The 19,473-nt window shown below is 32.3% G+C and overlaps 1 protein-coding gene across 1 annotated transcript in view; it reads left to right on the forward strand.

The window, feature by feature from the left end:
- MS3_00010223 (uncharacterized protein) overlaps window positions 1-18,552 on the forward strand; it is a 41,517-nt gene extending 22,965 nt beyond the window's left edge. The window contains exons 12-20 of the mRNA XM_012938124.2: window positions 1,391-1,599; window positions 3,556-3,595; window positions 4,583-4,621; window positions 7,041-7,149; window positions 8,836-8,897; window positions 11,676-11,744; window positions 12,950-13,028; window positions 15,888-16,066; window positions 18,282-18,552. Of these exons, the coding sequence (XP_012793578.2) occupies window positions 1,391-1,599; window positions 3,556-3,595; window positions 4,583-4,621; window positions 7,041-7,149; window positions 8,836-8,897; window positions 11,676-11,744; window positions 12,950-13,028; window positions 15,888-16,066; window positions 18,282-18,308 (813 nt within the window). The 3' untranslated portion in view covers window positions 18,309-18,552. The remainder of the gene's footprint in view (window positions 1-1,390; window positions 1,600-3,555; window positions 3,596-4,582; window positions 4,622-7,040; window positions 7,150-8,835; window positions 8,898-11,675; window positions 11,745-12,949; window positions 13,029-15,887; window positions 16,067-18,281) is intronic.
- The last annotated feature ends 921 nt before the right edge of the window (window positions 18,553-19,473 follow it).

Raw genomic sequence — 19,473 nt, forward strand, 5'->3', positions numbered from 1 at the left:
AGCGAATAATCAATAACATTAAAGTGGGGCTAGAGAAAAATGAACAAACTGGTCTGTTCGGAAGCTTGAATAACCTATGAGGGCTTGACATAGTACCAGCTACTACAATACTATGCTAGTTGAATTTCGAAAGTTTACAAAAACAAATGAAATAGAATAGCCATGACAAGAAATAGATGAAATACATACACTATCCACTATATTACTTATATAGAATACTTTTATTTCAGTTAAGTGTTAGAGGTAATATTCGGAATTAGACATTGACTCAAAGAATAGATTGATCCATTCTAGAAACTTTTTTACCAGAAGTCAGTTATACATCATATTTGCTGTGTATTTAATAGCTATGTAATCAAAAACATAGTTAATGGCAAGAATATACATGTGTAAACTAATCTGTTTTAATGAAATGAGTTTATTATACAGAGAGAAGAAGAAATAAATCAGTTTTATCGCAAACATTATTCACTTAAAATATCCCAGTGATTCCTTTTTGAAAAAACCCTTTTCTCCAAACTATGTAAATATATGCATCCATTTTTTAATACAAAACACAGGTTTGTAGAATATTATCATCAGTATTGGGTTGTGGAGATTATTAGGCTTTTGGTTGAGACGATGAACCGATTGATGTTAGACCACCTTTGAAAACCTGGAAGCTTTGGACGGTTGTTTCGTTCTATTGTTGGACTCCTCAACAGTGCCCATCCACAATCCTGCCTCGCGGGGTTCGAACCCAGAGCCTTCGGTCTCGCGCGTGAACGCTTAACCTTTAGACCACTAAGCTTACATCCAATGGGTTTAATGTCTGACCTTAACCAAACCACAAAATTTCGCGACCACCTTCCATTGAACTGAGGCAGATACCCATCTCTAGTTGACATGGATTAGCTCTACTGGTCACAGTTTCTCACTAGAACTTCAGTGCTTCCAGGTTTTCAACGGTGATTCATGATCTTAATCTAAAAATATTATTATAACAAGAACTTCACCAAGATACAAATTCAAGTAGCCCAGTATCTTGTAATACACAAACCAAAACATTTATGTTAAAAACAATCATTACAAAAGAGAAAACCACAACTATACTGACAACAAACGACTAAAATTAATTTTTCTTATACATTTTACTACAAAAATGATGTTTGGATGACAATAGGAGAAAAGTCTATCACGTGGAATATTTACATAATATACATAAATGTAGTATCCAAAACATCTTATGATGTAAAAAAATAAACAACAAATGGTAATTAGTAATGTATTACTATTATTTAATCTTCATTACACATTCTAAATATCATCCAAAATGAATAGATTAAACAAATGAATCGAATTCAACCGACTATACAATTAATTATAATTTAATTCATTTTCTTTTTTAAAGGCACCTGATGATTTAAACACTTTATTATCACGTGCACAACTTTTAACTAAATCTCCAATAGCTAAATCACAATTTATTAATACACGTGAAGTTACTGCACAATTTCGTGTACCACCAGGATCATATGTTATTATTCCAAGTACATTCGATCCAAATATTGAAGCCAATTTTGTATTACGTGTATTCTCACAAACAAGTATTACAGAACAGTAAGTAATGCTGATTTATTAAGAAAATATAGATGATTTATTCATTGTGAAGATAATTAAATTTGTAAACATTTCAACTTTTAAATCCTTTCACTACAATGGTACATGAAAATGTAACTTAAAAATCCATATCATTATAGAATATACATTCAAAAAAGTAAATGCAACTTTCATAGGTACTAACTGAACTATCACTGGTTGAAATTATGAGTCAGTTGAAGCTAGACCACCATGGAAAACCTGAAAGCACTGAACGGCCGTTTCGTCCCAGTATGGGACTCCTCAACAGTGCGCACCCACGATCCCGCCACCCGCGAGATTCGAACCCAGAACTTGTCAGTCTTGCGCCATGCGCCTAACCAACTAGACCACTAAGCCGGCATTCAACAGTGTTAATGTCTAACTTCATGTATAATAAGTAAAACCTGTTAACATCTGAAATCATTATTTAACTTTGATTGTTACAAACTCACTCGATTCGAAATTTCGGGGTCTGAAACTGTAATTACAACAGTGATTTATGTACACCTGTACAAACCTCTCTAGTTATTAACGTGTAAGCACCGAGATGATGAATAAATGTTGTATTCAACCTATAATCGACAAATTCATTTTAAAAAAAAACAATTCTATAAATATGAATCCGCAAAAATAATTTGATGTTGGAAGTTTCGTTGAAAATCGATTCATTAGATGTTTTGGCCATTAAACCCTCATCCTCATATTCTATAAGGAGATTATTATCAACAACTAGCTTCATGTACTGAATGCTTTAAGTAACAAAGCATTACATACTTCTTCAGTTTTGTGTGATTCAAACTATGATCATATACTTTAGATCATAAAATGTCTATTTCTTATGATTAAAATCCCGATCGATGTAATCAATTACTGTTATGTTTCATACAAACAATCATCTTCATTCTTCAGGGAGATTTCATCATTATTTCACTTGATTCTATACCATCAAACACAATATAAGAATGATTTTGATCTCAAGAATTTAGTGATTTAAATAATAGTTAACATTTAACGTTATCTCTATTAATGAGTATAAGACATTAAATACTCGATTCAGATAATTAGATTAGTTTATGTAAAATAGATTACGTAATAACAATAACTTACTTTTAGTGATTAAAGATTGTATAATATTACTGGTTAGCGGTTTTTAGCGAGTTAGTTTTCTACGGGATGGGGTCGATAACCCCATGCCCAACCCTCCTCCTTTACCCGGGCTTGAGACCGGTAGTAATTCTAGATGAGCTACAGGCGGAGTTATTGTATAATATTATAATGAATAATTTTCGTATTACAAACCAATTTGTTTTATGTGGCCTCTAAAAATAATCTTGGAAGTTTAAATTTATTTTAAATATATTCATTTACAATTAGCGTGAATGATCTTTATTGTGAACCTTGTTTAATTTACGATACAAATATAATATAAAGATAATTTTTACCATTGTCTAGTACCACATGAATCTTCCCTAAAAATCAAGAAGCAGTACATAATTCTTTTAGGATTGTCTAGTTTTTATAACAATCTATATTCTATAACTCTAGAAGGATGGGATACACAGATTTGAATTTGAGGTAACTACGATGCTCTAAGACCAATGAGAGACTGATCAATTGCAGTTCTAAACAACAATGGGAAGATATAAGCAGTCAACACCAAATGAATTTAAACTTCACCCCCACTGCACAAGCAGGTGGCTATCAGGACTCAATAGCTAATTAAATAACGCGATGGTATTTAAAGCGGGCGGTACTGCGTTCTGCGATGCAGGCACATCCAGCTGACGAGTCCCAAATAGGACGAAACGCACATCCTGTATTCCTCTGTCCATGTTTGCTTATATTTCTACTGTTATAAAATCCTGTTAGCTATTAAATAGTATAGGTTCATTGTTTGCTCTCTATCCATCCATTAATTATTACTTTATTTTCCAGAGAACTTGATGAAGACAATACTAACAAAGGTCTACCAGACGTAAGTTAGTGAAATGTTGTAACACAATGTATACAAAAGTTTGTTTTGGATACATTTTATAACAACCATTAACAGAATTTACTAAGGCCTATTAGTTTATTTCATAGTAGTCCAGAAATATTGACTTTAAAATGAGCAATGCTACTAACTGACGACTTTAGTGAACCTAAATAATAAAATTACTTCATATCTGGTCAAGTACCATTAAGAAAAATGGCAGTACATTTATCCAAATGAATGGAGCTGGATAAGGCTGGTCTTAAAACTATTAGACTTTTCTCTGGACCTGATCAAACACTTGACTGAATTTCATGTTGCATAATTCCTTTGAAGTGAATGACCGAACTGAAAGAACTTCACGAGTTTAGTTACAGATACGTTATCGATACTTTCCTCCGTGAACTCGAAAATTACCAGTCAATGCTCAGATCATCTTCATTAATTAGACAATCCTAATAGAAAGCTTGATTGACTAGCAAATAATTATTCACTCAGGAGATGTATATCTTGTTCATGTTTCATCATTAATTTCAAATATAGCACTTTGAATCCAATAGAAATTTTGTTTACCCATATTTATTAACCTTTATGTGAAATAGTATGAATGAAGAATTAAAGCCGACTGAACTTAGCATTTATTTAATTCTCAACAATCATAATCTCTTAGTTGAGTCCATTTAACACATTTATTCCTATACCTACAAAGAATATCGATTCAAGCCATATAAGATTTCAGTTTATCTAAATACATTCATTTGTAATCTAGTATAAATGTTTTTTTAAACATTCCAATCTATGTTTGTTGCAATTAATGTAGCGTAATTCGAGAAGTAAAATGATTATTGTATAATAGATTTCACTACAAATTGTCTGCATATAAACTAATGTACATTGATTTCAATTACTGTCAATTAATTTGCAATGATTATTTATATTAATGTTGTCTAACTCACAAAATACCTGTCTATTTACTGTTTACTTGTCTAGGATGTTATTGAAGCTTTGAAATTAGAAGATACTTTATTAGTAAGTCAACATTATTCTCTTCATTGAAATATTTTGACAACATTTTACTCAGATCACATTTACAGAAAATCATGAAACATTGAAAATTATTGAAGAATTCCTTCCATATTAGGATTAAGCAACTCTTTACTGATCCTTTTTTTTGAAATTTCTCTATGTGGTATAACTCAGTGTGTTCACAGATGTTTAGATTTTCAAAATCCATAAGGTATTTAAACTTCACCTGTTCTTTAATCCTCAAGGAATATGTTTTCAAGTCATTTGGGCGTAATCATTTGTTTCTAGTTCTGTGTAGTGTAAACAACTTCTGTTGTTTTGATGATGAAATGTTCCTAATTTTCAATCAATATAAATCGAGGTGTAATCCGTTCATACATTAAAATGTAGATGATATTTATTTTAAACAGATGTTGTTAATAATATAAATCATTTGTAAGACATTTGAGTCATAAAAACCAGTAAATTACTGATAATCACACTTGGAAACAGCTCAGCGGAGTACTTCGTAACACAGTACAAACAATAGAAATTTTAACTGAGAATTTCAATTTTATGCTACTATACTATGGATATTACATAGTTTATTTTATTATATTTATGATAATACTATGACGTAATAATATGTGCTCTCATATTAATTACCTCTCGAAGGATCAATAAAACTGATTGGTGATCTAACTCTAATTATTATCTCTTACCCTTAATATGTAAATTATTTAAATAATGAAATAGGTTATTTTTCAGTAAAATCATGAACCGATAAATGTTATACCAGTAATAAAAATCTGGAGGCACTGGATGCTCATCTCGTTTTAGTATGGGACATCACAGCAGTACGCATCCACTACACTGAGCGTGACAACAGAACCCAAGAACTTCGGTCTTGCGCGCAAACACTTAGCTTCTAGACCACAGAGCAAGCCTATGTCGGTATTATTGTCTGACTTCAATCAATCTATGATACTGAGCGATCATCTTTCATTGCCTTGAGTGCGTAACTGCCTCACATCCAACACGATTGAACTTCATTGGTCACAGCTTCTCGCTAAAACTCTTAGAGTCTTTCTCGAAGCTAGTTACCAGTGACTACATGATAATCTTTGGTATAGTGTTGGGGAGATTGTTGAATTTTGTTAAATTCATGAACCTATCATTGGTGGCTTAACATTGATGAAAAAAACTCAACAATCTCCACAACCTTATGCCGAAACAGATTATAATAAGAAAGATAATTTTTGGTAAACAATGAAAAATGATCACAAAACATCATTATTTCATTGATTATGGAAATCATTGGCAATTTGTTTCAAAATACTCTATTATTATGTATTATTTATTTATTTTAACACATAGATATTTGTACAAGTAGGCACCAAATACAAATATGCACCACACAGATCTCATTTGATATGTGTGAGGGCTGTGATACTGCCCGGGTGCCCAAACCAAGGCAGGTGGTTTTCTCAGGATGCCACACCCGGAACCTTCGACCTGAAGGTCTGATCCACAAAGAAGTGGAGCATCGTGAGGAGATGCAGTCCTATGTTAACCGGTGACCAACTATTGGTTCACACGCCATTTGTTCTTTCAGGGTACTGGAGCCCATGTGCACCATTGGTTTGGAATCAGGGTTTTCCAACTCCCCTAGGTGGACTCTCCATGTCCACCAACCCGGTTAAAGCGCCAGACATTCGCTTTTCGTCCTCTCAATTTCGTAACCAACACCCCCGCCACAAGAAGGTAGTGAGTAGGACTTCCCTGGCAGAGGCTATATACGCGTGGCCATTTGAGAGCATTTCGAGAGGGAGAACGAACTCTCCCCACTCTCGGCCGTACCAGGGCATTTGGGGGCTCACAATACTCTACATTTACTTGATGTACACAAGTATACAGACAAGCTGTTTCAAACTTCATTTATCTGATTTCAGTAGATGTTGTCAAGTGGCCGTATAAAACAAACTAAAACTCTATATATTAGCCCAACCTAAAGAAACACTTATCCAACTCATTAAAAACCTATAAAATATAATTAAAATCGTCCTAGGAACTCTAGAAAATAAATCTAAAGTCACCCATATAACTATGTACATCAAATGACATTTTAATTTGTAACTTTTAAACCTCACTTAATATTCTATTCCAATCATAATATTTGAATAAGGTCACAATTTAAGTACTTTAATATCATTCACATTCATTATTATTGACATTTGAATAACATTCTTTCAACCTTCTTTTATTTAATTAAATCATAGTTATCTATCATAAGTACAAAAGTGTTTTACCAATTATATGATTAATGATATTGTTATTTTTCTTTAGTAAACTATAAAAAATATTGTACTTTCAGAAGGGGTTTTGTGTATTTTGTTGTTTCTTTTACATTTTGTTTTTTTATAAATAAACAAATTACACATAGGATGAAGATCAAGAAATTGAAAAAAAATTTATGGCTATCCGTGATCCAAAAACTAAAGCTATAAATGCTGTTAAATTGGGTGAACTTTTAAATAATAGTACATTACAAGGTATGTATAAAAGTATTTTTCACTTCAGTAACATATACTGATGATTCATCTTGTTGAGGATAGGTAGTTCTTAAGAGAATTTTAAGAAATTGAGCTACTTACTTCTTTATGATATAACAGTTCACTTTTTCATAATATAGTCTAGTCATCACGAAATATTATAGGAGAATACCTACCCTATCGTTGAATTAACTTTTAAAGGCAGATTACAACTTATACCTATAATTAGTACTGACTTCAATGCTGGTAGCATAAATGGGATATTGTAGTGTCGGTTATTATGTTAAGCCCATATACCTTATTCTAGCTTTCGGACAGCCCATTCTATTCATTCTACTTGAGTCACGTTCTGACCTTGTTATTTATTCGCTTATCAATCTTGATTGTTTTTATATGAGCTTGTAGGTGTGTGTACATTTCTTATCCCATTACTCATCACATGTCTGTAACTTACATTTGTGTAACTATAACTATTGATTAACGCTTGGTTAAATGGGAGTCGGCTTACCCGCCATCTCCACTGCGCGTCGTTTTGCTTTGTTCTATTCCATTCGCTCTATGTACAAAATATATGTATTCAGAAGTTCATTCTCATTATTTGACTTATTTAATTCCGTTATTGACTAACGTGATTTAAGTCAATGATTATATACGAGGATAGACGATATATATATTTCAATAACAATCATTCATACGATCGAATTAAAGTCAGAACTCGGGCCACTAAAGTGGAGAGTCCGTCAACAAACATCGTCCGATTTAAACGACGACAAGACGACGGGCCTCACAATATAATCGCTCGATTTTCGATTAAGATATTCATGTGTAACAGATTGAGCTACAGTTTCAAATGATTAATCTGAAATGACGGTAGTGCGGTCACTTTTCATGATGATTTTAAAAAATCAGAAATCATCCACAACCCCCTATTATGAAATTGAACATAATTTTCAAACTATTTAAATTCCCTACAGTATTATTACTGCTTTTCGTTAAACAAATATTACTAAATTTGTCTATTGATGTTGTGTGGTCAAAGACCTGAATATGGATTGTAAATTTGGTGAAACCCGTCAGTAACATGTACTCATAACCTTGAAAACAACTGGTAAAAGTCCAAAATTCACTATTCGAATAATTTAGCTTAGGAATTATAACCTTAATCTCTGATGATAAATTGATCAAGTAACTTTGATACAGCTTCAATACGATACCATCATACTAAAGTACCTTAGTAACCAAGAAGCAGATGTTAGCTATTTAGTTATACGTTATAAATGTATTTTATGATAAACTTTGCACATTTTTAGTGCGGTCAACTTTATAATTCTTATTCTTTCTAACCGGTATCATCTTTCATACAGTTAAGTATAATATAATATAGAATTCAAACTTCATCAACACAGTATCCCAACGATGTCTAGTAATTTAAAATGGGAAAGTATTCGTACAAAATAATATTGAAAGTAGAATAAATAAATTAATATAATTATCTTCTATCCTAAATTTTCGAGTTTATATTAGAAATTCGTTTAAAACAATAAAATACTTTATAATAAACATTCTAAATCAATTCATTCATCAACTTTAGATATGAAAGTTTGATTTCAACCAAACAATCAGCTTTCAAACATACTATTCATAAATTTAACATTTATTTCTTCTTTTCTTTTCCTTTCTTTATAGATATCCCTAACTTTCAAGGATTTAATAAAGAATTATGTCGTAGTATGGTTGCATCTGTAGATGTATCCTTCATCACGTTTTACTATGATTCTATTTTAAATCAGTATAATCTTGATCATTTTAGAGGAAATATATACCTCTATAAGAATCTAGTATAATATAATTATCAGAAGGGTTTTGTGGAGATTTTAATAATTTCAATAGTTCAAATCATGAGTCAATTGAAGCTAGACCATTATGGAAAACCTGAAAGCCCTGGACGGCCGTTTCGTCCTAGTATGGGACTCCTCAGCAGTGCGCATCCGTGACCAGTGGAGTTCAACCAGGTCTGTTGTGAGATATCAGCTCACTGAAGTCAATGGTGACAGTGGTGCGATTTCGTGGATTGGTTGAAGTTAGACATTAACACCGTTGGATGCCATCCGGCTCAGTGGTTTAATGGTCAAGTGCTCGCGTGTGAGACTGATAGGTCCTGGGTTTGAATCCCGTAGGGGACGGGATCGTGGATGTGCACTGTTGAGGAGTCCCACACTAGGACGAAACAGCCGTCCAGTGCTCCCAGGTTTTCCATGGTGGTCTAGCTTCAATCGACTCATGATTTCAACTATTGATATAATACAATTGTTCATTGATACTCACCTGTAAAACAAAGAGTACTAGGAATGCTTTTTATAGTTGCTTATCAAAGAAAAAGAAACAATACTTGAAATAACATTCATTTTAAAAATGTCAAATTATAATACTATGTAACATATTCTTAAGTATGAGTGCTATGCCTACTTTAACAGAAAATATGGTTTAAGATCAAAACCATGCATTCTGAAACTAAAATTATTCGTAAGAATTAGCAACTAGTTTTAGAAAAAGAATGTAAGATGATTTTCAGTTGAATAGCTACTGAAAAAAAACTAATCGATATATATGTGTTAGCAAAATGTTTGCCAAAACGCCTACAGATGTGTGAGCTAACTACTTATATCTGGATGCTGAATTGAATTCCACTTTGTATCACATCTATATCAAATAAATTGAAAACAAATAACCAAGTGATAAAATACCCAGCAAAATACCGTTCGCACACAGAAGTGTTTACGATATTCTTGTAATTTAACTGAGAGGTACATTTCTTTTACAGTAGATACTATGTGTCCGTCAATCATTTTTGTAGAAAGAAAATATATCTCTTAAATAAAATGAATAGTTATATGGTAAAATTTCTCTCCATTGATATTACTCATCGGAAAAAGATCACTAATGATGTAATTACTAAGACAAAATCATTATTATTATAACACAGGATACATTTAACAAACTTTAAATGTTAGAATTCTATAGTGTAGATTAGAACAATCCATATGGGTGAAAAATAGTGTTTAAAAGTAAAGCTTCATTAGAATTTACTTTAATATACAGTAATATTTATGTGTATGTATGGAAATATTCAAACAATCCTTCCTCGAGGCTACAGTCCGACTGAGATATGGTTAGTGATTTACTACTGGATAAACTGACTAGAACAGTTAAGAGGACCTCATATGCATCATGTCTCTGTCTATTATTTTCTAGTCAACCTTAATCGGTTCTTCAAATAAAGAGTAAGTGACCTAATTTTACCACATACAGGTGTATTTACAAATTCTGCTGTCCTTGTAGAGAAAGCTTCACATGATTTAAAACCAGAAAATTAGCCTATGAGTTTGAAAGCACTTACCTTCATGGTTGGCGAATGGTGTGAAAAAAAATCAATAATCAGCTCAACTCTATCACAATTGGTTGATAGCGGTCATTTTATAGAAAAGACTAAATCATTCCGAGTAATGTATTTTATGTTTTGAGATTCGATTTCGTATTCTGCATATAGTGGAAGCTATAGGGATTCGAGCCAAAACCTTTAGCCTCTATATTTGAATAGAATTTAAGATACTCTTATTTCTTGGCGGACCAGAAAACGTTCAACAAATAATTTTCTATGTTAGTTTTTCTCCACTCAATTTTGTGTACATATTCTTCTCTGCCTAATTGTTTCAACACTTTTTATCACATGATTTAACGATCTTTAATTAATGTTATTTCAATGTCTGTTTTTCTAAGTCATTGCCCTACTTCCTGTTATGAAACAGTGATTCAAACCTTTATTTTTCCTATCACAACTAGTACACCTGTCATCAAACTATCAGTTTTATTTTTGCGTCGACTGTCTTGATAGTTCAAGTACTTTTGTATATGCTGCTTTAAGTCTGGTGAAAATCTAATTGGAAACAATATTGTTTGCATATATATGCTGTTCAGAGTTTCAACAGTGATACGCTTTTTGGGACAGGGAATAAGTAAAATTAGAAATGCGAATGTGTCAAAAATACTACTTATAACTTAGTTTGTCAAAGCTAACACCTTTATACTGAACGAATATGTGATATTCAATGTAGTATTCAATGATTAGCCCATGATATTATAAATGAATATATTACAACCTTCATAAACCTCAATCAGTGAAATAGCATCATGACGCTTAATTTACTAACAAATCTCATTAAAGTTAATTCCGTAAACTGTTGATTGTATGAAAATTACGTCAACAATGATGCAGAAGTTTATCGAATGGAGCTATTTGGTTTAAACTATGTTATAATAATCGAATCCACCTGAAGCATTCAGTAAGCATAAACTTTAATATTTCAACCCAAAGATAAAAATTTACTTAACATCGGTGCGTGCAAATCGAAATTTACATTATGCTTAAGTTTGAGATCCTCAAAGCTGTTTACCACAAGTGTTCCCATAATTTCTAATCAATCTTTCTTTCCGCTGAAAAATACCTTAACCTATGGTCGTTTATTTAGAATAACTTAACAGGTCAAGTTGAATTAAACGAATTTATGGATCTTTGGATACAAGCTAAAGGATGGAAAGTAAGTGATTTGTAAATGATTTACAGAATAATAAAATAAACTTCTTAAACTTATTCAACCATAAAAAACATGGAAAACAATGAAAGCAGTTTTAAATTCTTTCCTTAAAACGTTTCCAAGCTCAAATTATTAGTGTTATTATCAACAATGAGCTTCAGTAAATAACTCTAGCTTGGTTTACAACATTTAGCATACTTAACCTTGGGTTTTTTCATAAACTAGCATTCATATCATATTCAATGAAATGAGCCTTAACTAACTTCATTTTCTTGTGCAACAGCGCTAAATATAGTCTTTATGTTGTGACACCTATGCTTTTATACATAAAATCCTAGTTATAAGAATAAAGCATAATTATTCAAACGTAACATCGTAGATTCGTGCAAACATTTAGATGGAGTTATTTGAGACTGAAGACAAACAATATAAGTCATTTATTGTGAAATTTCTACAACTGAATTATCACTGAGTAGTGACCGATATTTTTTACTTTAATTCCGTCTTAGTGCTGATTGAATTTTAAAGACCAAGTTGTCGTCTGCTTCTAACCACCACTTTACTTTGAAATGTGTTCAAATTGTGGTATGTTTTGTATGTTAAACGTTGATGAAATTCATGGTGTCACCTGAGAAAAATTTGCGTATGGTAGCTAACGTTGATTACTTCATTTATTAGTCCACTTATTCACTTTAGTCTATTCATATTACTTAAACTCACTCGACTGTCGCGATTTCCCACTCACAAAAACAGTATTACAGTCCGGACATTTTATTTTGTAAACTCAGTTTTGCTTTTCATATATTGATGATATGATCTTCACTTTCCCTAATGATGAACAAGGAAAATTATTCATTCGAAAGTGCACCTATACACAACGATTACTTATGTTCCATTCTACCTGTTTCATTGTGTTTTACCGTACGGAATGGCAGCAGCATCAACTCAATTTACGATAGACAGTTCGACTCCCTTATACCCTTATTCTTAGTGATTATCTTTATAAAATATCACAGCATTAGTTCATCAAGACACTTTACTCGAAGTGCCGTATTTTTTCATTGGTAACTGGAGCGTACGTTAAAGAACTCATTGTACCGTCATTCTTTATTTGGCTGTAGATCAATCATCAATGACTTCATATATCTCTAACATAATTTCCAGAAGTGACTACTATTTCCATTTCTCCTTGTTTTTAAAACTTCTAGCATATTTTCATAAAACATGATGTTGATGAAAGTGGTTATTTCAGTGCATATGAATTCCGTGAAGCATTGAATGATGCAGGTATATTTATGTAATAATTTATATCTTTTTTTAATGTCCTCTCATTGTTGATAATAAGAACAGCAAGTGATTAGTCTCTTTTAAGGTATGTGTATCCTAAGCTAATAAAAAACTAAATGAGACAAGAAAACGACCCGCTTGATTTCACTATCAATCACAATCCAACGTTGCCAAAAAAAAGTATTTTTCACTAAAACATTTTAAGATATTTCTTATACCACAATGAACGCATTTTATCTTTGTAACATTTCATGAATAAATAAATTTAACATTTTTAATCTATGTAATAACAAAATAATTAGTCTTTTTTATAAATTTCCATTGTGTAATAAAAAGATGGAGTTACTCAAATCAACTCTGTCTTCTCATTACTCTATCAAAATATGTGTAATCGACTAATTAAAAAGCTAGAGATTACTGTCTTTGTTAATACTACACTTACTTAGTTACTTACGCCTGTTACTCCTCATAAAGGAGCATAGGCCGCTCATCAGCATTCTCCATCCAACCCTGTCCTGGGCAATCCTTTCTAACTCCTTTCAGTTGTTATTCATCCTTTCCATATCTGCTTTCATTTCCCGACATAATGTGTTATTTGGCCTTCCTCTTTTCCACTTCCCTTCAGGATTCCAAGTCAGGGCTTGCCTAGTGATGCAGTTTGATGATTCGCGTAATGTATGTTCTATCCATTTCCATCGTCTTTTCCTAATTTCTTCTTCAACTGGAAGCTGGTTTGTTCTCTCCCACAGTAGGGGCTGCTGCTGATGGTATTCGGCAATGGATGTTGAGTATCTTGCGTAGACAGCTATTTATAAATACTTGTACTTTCTTGATTGTGGTTGTTGTAGTTCTCCACGTTTCAGCTCCGTACAGTAGAACTGACTGTTTTGATGTTCTCATTGAAGATTCTGACTTTGATATAGGTTGACAGACAGTTGTTTTGAGTTCCATTTGTTATTCAATAATAAGAATGTGTCCCTTGCTTTGTCAATCCTCGCCTTTACTTCTGCACCTGAACCTCCTTGTTCATCGATTATGCTTCCCAGGTATGTGAAGGATTCTACATCTTCCGGAGTTTCGACATCAAGAGTGATTGGATTGCTGTTCTCCGTGTTGAATTTGAGGACCTTGGTTTTCCCTTTATGTATGCTGAGGCCTACTGATGCAGAGACTGCTGCTACACTAACTGTCTTTATCTGTATCTGTTCGTAAGTATGCGATAGGAGGGCTAGGTCATCTGCGAAGTCCAAATCGTCTAATTGGTTCTGAGCTGTCCATTGTATTCCGTGTTTTCTCTCAGATTTCGAAGTCTTCATAATCCAGTCGACCACCAAAAGAAAGAGGAAGGGAGAGAGTAGACAGCCTTGTCTGACTCCGATCTTTACTTGGAATGCGTCTGTTAGCTGTCCTCCATGCACGACCTTGCACTGTAGTCCGTCATATGGGTTCCGAATAATGTTGACAATCTTCTCAGGAACTCCATAGTGTCGAAGATGTTTCCATAACGTCCTCCTATCTACACTGTCAAACCCCTTTTCATAATCAATGAAGTTAATGTAAAGTGACGTGTTCCACACAAATGATCGTTCGACGATGATCCGTACTGTCGCAATTTAGATAATATAACTAGTCAAAACAGTTTGTTAACGCAATAATATTATTACATACAATCAGAAAGATTAACTTTAACCTCAACTGACAATAACTCCGAACTTTTTCGTTTACAATTATACTTGAAAATAACTTTAACACACGATCAAAACAATCTTCCAACTAAAAATTTAATACATTTATTTATATAAATAAATGCCAAGTATATTATATCTAAAATGAAGAATATTTGAGCGAACAATTGTTTTCAATAACTTCATCATCAGGCTCTACAGTTATAAGTCCATAATTATGATATTTTACAAAGGTCAAAAATAAGGCATGTAATAATGAATTTGACAATGTTATGTGTTAAAAATGGTGCACATTTGCATCTGTTACGATATATATATATACTTCAAAATTTTATTATTTGACAAATTGGAAAGGTCATTCAATAAAGGTCAGGATGATTTGGAGTAAAGTGTTCAGTCATATGTGTTATATTAAATCTAACTAAACTTAAATAGTTTCAAACATATCTCATTGAATATTATAACAATTCAATTGAAATGATACAAAATCAATAAAGAATTATTGAATAACAATATAATCGATACTATAAAGTATTGATAATTATCATTATAATTTACATTTTATAGTCTGTAAACATTTTATTACCATTTGAAATACCGCTGTTTCTAAATCATTTTTTTTCATACAATTAAATCCAGGTTTTCAATTGTGATGGTCTAACATCAATCGGTTCATGATCTCAATCAAAAACTTAATAATCTCCACAACCCCTATACTAGTAATCAACATGTGATCACTAGTGACTAGCTTCGTGAGGGAATTCTCGGAGTTCTAGTGAGAAGCCGTGACCAGTGGAGCTAATCCTTGTCGGGTAGAGACAGGTATCTACCTCAGTACAACGGAAGTTGGTCGCGCAATTGGATTGGTTGATGTTAGAAACTATCACCATTGGGTGCCGGCTCAGTGGTCTAGTTGGTTAGGCGTTCGCGCGCGAGACCGAAGGCCCTGGGTTCGAATCCCGCGAGCGGGATCGTGGATGCGCACTGCTGAGAAGTCCCATGATAAGACGAAACGGCCGTCCAGTGCTCCCAGGTTTTCAATTGTGATGGTCTAACATCAATCGGTTTATGATCTCAATCAAAAAATTAAATTCTATTTGATTATTTAAACAAATACTTGATATGAAATATTCTTTTTCATGAATTGAACTACTTTTTTTCTCTTAATTTCTAGGTTATCATGTGAGTAATCGATTAATCAATGCCATTATAAATCGATATCAAGATCCTGGAACAGATAAAATCAGTTTTGAAGATTTTATGTTATGTATGGTACGACTTAAAACTGCTTTTGAAACAATTGAAGCACATCCAAAAAATCTTGAAGGTACATCACTATTCAGTGCTGAAGATGTAAGTTACAGAATTTTTTTTTTTTTAAGGTAAACTAGTAGTTTTTTCTATATACATAGGATTGTAGTTATTCAAATTAGTTTTAAGTCTTTGATTGAACCTATTTGCCAGACAGATAATGTTATTTTAGTCCATAATAATTCGCCTATATTATATATATAATACTTGTCTTAATGAGTAAATAAGACTGGGATGTATGTGGCAGTCTATATATCACGCGCTTAAGTGTTATAATTACTGGGAGGTTTAATGTCGCGTTAGCGAACATACAAATATCTGCTTCTAAAACTACATTAATACACTAAGTTTCTCGTTTTGCTGTATTCTGATAGTACAATGTAAGCTTTGTTCTGAAATAAAAATTTTTGAAAAATTTGCTATGGCTTCTTGAAACTATACACTGTCGAAGAATTAGAATGATTATGGTTGTCCGGTCGTTCGATCCACGAAGTATAAGAATGGTTGCACGGGTATTCACAATAATATGTTTTTATATAATTTTACCACAATTCAACGAAATTATATGTATACAAAACCAAGCTGATCACCAAAATTATTTGACTGAACTGATGATCTATAAATATTACTAAGACTTACTTACATAAGCCTGCTACCCCACATGGAGTAATATAGGCCGCTCACCAGGATTCTCCACCTAACTCTGTCCTCAACAATCATTCGCAGTTGTTTTCAGATGCTATCCATTATTTTGATGTCTGCTTTCAGTTCCTACAACAATGTGTTCCTTGGTCATACATTTTTTCTTTTTTCCTTCAAGATTTCATGTTAAAAAGTTTACATACAAATAATTAAGTTTAAATTTGATCAGTTAGTATTCAGATATTGATGGGTTAAGAGTTTAAACTACTACAAAATGTAAAAGTCTACGACGATTGGGGTGCAAACGATGTCTTTGCTTTTGAAAACTATTTAATTAATGTTAAATCTTTTCTGGTTATTATGCCACAAAACTGAACAATTCTAATGACATGAAGTCCTTGAAATCATCCAATCAGTTTGAAAACAAAGTGGAAGATTAAATTTATTTCATATATGATGAACTGCCTAAATTAATATGATAATAAATTATTTAAAAAAAATAATGTCATTCAATAGTGTTGGCCTCTCTATTCAGCACGTTCTAGTTAAAAACCTTCCATTATCCCTCTTGATAATATAGTCAGTGCCTATGTCAAGTAAAAATAATCTCTTCATTTATGTCACAAGTACCTTGACGTTCTTTTAGAAGATAATAGTAAATTTGATATATTTCGAAATGTCTAATGATTGTAGATCAAATTAATTGTCATTTTCTTTACAAACCTCTACGACACTCAGATTTTACCTAATCTGGAATTAAGTTCTCATAATAATATTGTCCAGAATGATGTTGGAAGATTAACAACTTATCCATCCAACTAAAAGACCATCCGAGCTATAAATTTCTATATCAATTTAACAATAATTTCCCTTTATCATATCACTATGAATTGATGATCAAAGTGAAAGCAGACGTTTTCTCCCCAGAATTCATAGAGATGCTACTCTAATAAATATTAAATTCAGTATTTTAAACCATCTAACTTATCAAAAACATCACTATTCTCGATTGACAGAGTCTAACTTAAACAGAAGACTGAAACGTGAAATTGTTTTTGCAATATAACTTAAAAAGTCTTCTTTATTTTTTTAAATAACCAGATCTATTAAATTCTCAGCATTTAACAGATACTACTTAAGTCAATAAGTATAACTAATAAATTATATTTGTTTATGATTGAGATCATGAACCGATTGTTAGACCACCATTGGAAACCTGGAAGCACTGGATGGCCGTTTCGTCCTATTGGTTGATGTTAGACACTAACACCATTGGATACCGGCTTAGTGGTCCAGTAGGTTAAGCGTTCGTGCGCGAGACCGAAGGCCCCGGGTTTGAATCCCGCGAGCGGGATCGTGGATGCGCACTGCTAAGGAGTCCTATAATAGCACGAAACGGCCGTCCAATGCTTCCAGGTCTCCGACGGTGGTTTAGCATCAATCGGTTCATGATCTCAATCAAAAACTTAATAATCTCCACAACCCCTATACTGATGTATTTGTTTAGTTTAATCTATATACGTCTGTTTAATTTACTATGAATAACTAATGAAAAAGAACAACAATTAATAATCTATTTCTGTTTATGTTGACCAACATTTTTTCCACATTTTAGTATCTACGATTTTCAGTTTATATTTGATTCTGTCGAAAAAAAAACATTTACGGAATTGGACGAACCCACTGACAATTTACTTCTCACTATCTTTTCTCGTTACAATCATATGTTTATTTATTTTTATTCAATTTAGAAATCTATATATTTAGACAAAGAAGCATATCATGCCTTTTTGTTCAAACAATGGAACTTTTAATATAACAATAATAATATATCATATTAATTTAGTTTTTACAAATATTATTACCAATATGATATTTTATACTAGTTCCAACTAGTTTTGTGAATTCACTGTTTGGAATTAGTTGGGGGATCATATTATGCAATGTTTAAACTTCATTTACTTGTTCTTTTGCAAGGAACCGGATAAACAGCCTTCAAGTCTTGTTATGAGTCTAATGACTACAGACTACTGAGTTAAAATCCAGTGATCCATATTTTCATCAACATTCACTTCTCAATACTGCAAGTCTATCATCCATTATTATCAGTAGGTATTTAGATGGTTTACTTACAAATTCAAAGACTTCATAGTTTACAACATTTTATTAAAACTTCACAAAAGTGTCGTCATTTGGTCTGGGAATGATTATATTATAAGTTATATATAACCCTGTAAGGTATTGTGATCTTTCAGAATAGCATTGGTTTAATCAGTCAAAGGTGTAGTCCCCTCCCCCAAACTTGTTGCTCTCATCTGATTTTAAGCTTTTATATGATGATACCCAAGGTTTTTATGAAAATGGATTACGCAATATATACTCATGTCGGCATTGAAAAGCCAAAAAATGAAACCATTTCTGTTAAAGCATCAGACCTTTGAGTACCAAACTTTATGAAAAAACGATATACACAACTAAGTAAACGACTTGGAGAGAAAGCGTTATTCATAAATCTAGTTAGATTAATGGAAGATTATTTTAAAATCATGTAGTGAAGACTAACTTTACATTTCCCAGCATTCAAAGAATAATTTGATCAATGGAATTTTAACATTTTTGACTAGAACTTTTTACTAAAGACAAGGAGATAGAAGCTGAATGAAGAATGACATCATAAACTAGACATGTAACGAAAAGAAACCGTGTTAATCGGAAGCTCATGATGAAAGGGTTGTATATAATTATATGCATGTAATTTAGTTAAATAATAATTATACAATAATGATATGTACATAATAGTGGCCCAT

The sequence above is a fragment of the Schistosoma haematobium genome, chromosome 1 (genome assembly GCF_000699445.3).
Source record: "Schistosoma haematobium chromosome 1, whole genome shotgun sequence".
NCBI classification, from domain to species: domain Eukaryota; kingdom Metazoa; phylum Platyhelminthes; class Trematoda; order Strigeidida; family Schistosomatidae; genus Schistosoma; species Schistosoma haematobium.